Source organism: Primulina huaijiensis, unplaced genomic scaffold (assembly GCF_012295235.1).
Source record: "Primulina huaijiensis isolate GDHJ02 unplaced genomic scaffold, ASM1229523v2 scaffold206152, whole genome shotgun sequence".
NCBI lineage: Eukaryota > Viridiplantae > Streptophyta > Magnoliopsida > Lamiales > Gesneriaceae > Primulina > Primulina huaijiensis.
The window spans coordinates 1-1549 of record NW_027354358.1 but is presented as its reverse complement, the minus strand read 5'-3'; the positions used below and the strand labels follow the sequence as shown (position 1 = coordinate 1549).

The following is a 1549-nucleotide window of genomic DNA, read 5'->3' as shown; positions in this document are numbered from 1 at the left end:
ATACTTCTGAAAGTTGAACTTAGTTCCGGGAGCCAAATGGACCTATATGGAAGTAATATCTGAATATGGATGGAATCTTATCCTCCATTTGTGAACATATTACTTAGAGAACTTACTGAGATGAATCCATGCCGTAGAGTTAAGTAGTCGGCTCTGCGAACTGACCATAATATGTGACGAAAGAAACAGACCTGTCGAAATTAGTTGCATTTGCTTATTTCACAAGAGCTATATATGTGTTTGAAAATGAAGAGATATGAGAATTTTACAGCATAAAACAGGACAGAAGTTTTCATCCATGAACTGGTGTGGCCTCTAACAAAAGATGTTTCATGTGTAAGCCTGAATCTTGAAGGATCTGTATACATACAAAAATTAATGGCGCGTTTATTATATAATTTAAAAAGAAAAATAAATATTCTTTGGCTTTTACAAAAGATGATATATACCATTGGATACATCATATTCATCTACAATATCTCTTTCCCAATCTTTCCATCCACGAATCTGAGACGACAATGAATAATTTCACAATATGAAAGAGACTAAACCACACATGTTATAGACAAATACCTTCAACCTTCCGAGCATCATTGTTGCGGCACTGTAAATGACATGAAATACAGCCAAAAAGAATATGAAGATGTGGAGCTGATGTAGTCCATGGACAGAAATTAGTGGCACATAACCCTGTTATTATTAGTGGCATCAATAGAAATATGACGGTGTTAAACAATATGTTGTTTCTCGTATTTAGGTACCTTTTTACAATCTTTGGCTGGACTATCGGCAGCCAAGATTCTACGTTTCATCCACATGAGTCTTCGGTGACCACTCCCATGATATTCTTTATCTAATTCACAAGGCAACATTGTGTTCGCCACCCTTTCAGGAATACAAAACTGGGTAATGTAGTTTTGGCCAAATGTTAGTAGAAGCGAGATGAACCCCAAAACCATAAGCTCTGCGCAAAATATATTTTTTGAGTCAAAGTATGCATAATATGTATATGAGGCTAGCTATTAGAGTTGGAGCTGCTCTTACCCCCTTTAACTTTCTCCAGAGCTTCCACCAATGAATACTTTTTTTTCCTCTCAAAAGTCTACAAAATGTAAGTACAAAATTAATTGCAGTTAAAGTCACAATGTAAAAAAAGAAAGTCAGAAAAATCAGCCAAGAATCTACATGCATGTATGTGTCTTTTGTCTGTAACTTGTACATGTTAATTAAAGATGATTGACAAAAACCATTCACGGTCAAATCCCTAATTGATTATAAGGTTAGAATTCAACAAATAATATGTATACATACAAATTCTACCTCTCCCACTTTATGCAGTGTTTTCTCCAGAAGTATAGAGATTACAATAATGATGGCGCAGACTAATGAAACGGCCCATGTCGGGGTCTGGTCGAGCTCCCTGGAAGCATGCGTTCCTCCACCTCCGGCCATCTTCTTTTATTTTCTTAGAAGAAAAATGCTATCAAATCAGAGTGGATGTATATATGTATTCATATCGATTTCTGTTGGAGATCAAAAAGTTTTTGGG

At 35.8% G+C, this 1549-nt stretch overlaps 1 protein-coding gene across 1 annotated transcript; it reads right to left on the bottom strand.

Annotated features, from left to right (window-relative positions):
- Positions 1 to 3: 3 nt before the first annotated feature.
- LOC140966423 (MLO-like protein 9) lies at positions 4 to 1546 on the bottom strand (the record flags this gene model as incomplete). Its single annotated transcript, XM_073426713.1, has 8 exons — positions 1321 to 1546; positions 1045 to 1102; positions 762 to 964; positions 574 to 690; positions 450 to 507; positions 270 to 358; positions 117 to 191; positions 4 to 42 (listed from the first exon to the last, which is right to left on the bottom strand). Coding segments are annotated over exons 1-8 (771 nt in total), but the record flags the coding sequence as incomplete, so codon positions are not given.
- Positions 1547 to 1549: the final 3 nt, after the last annotated feature.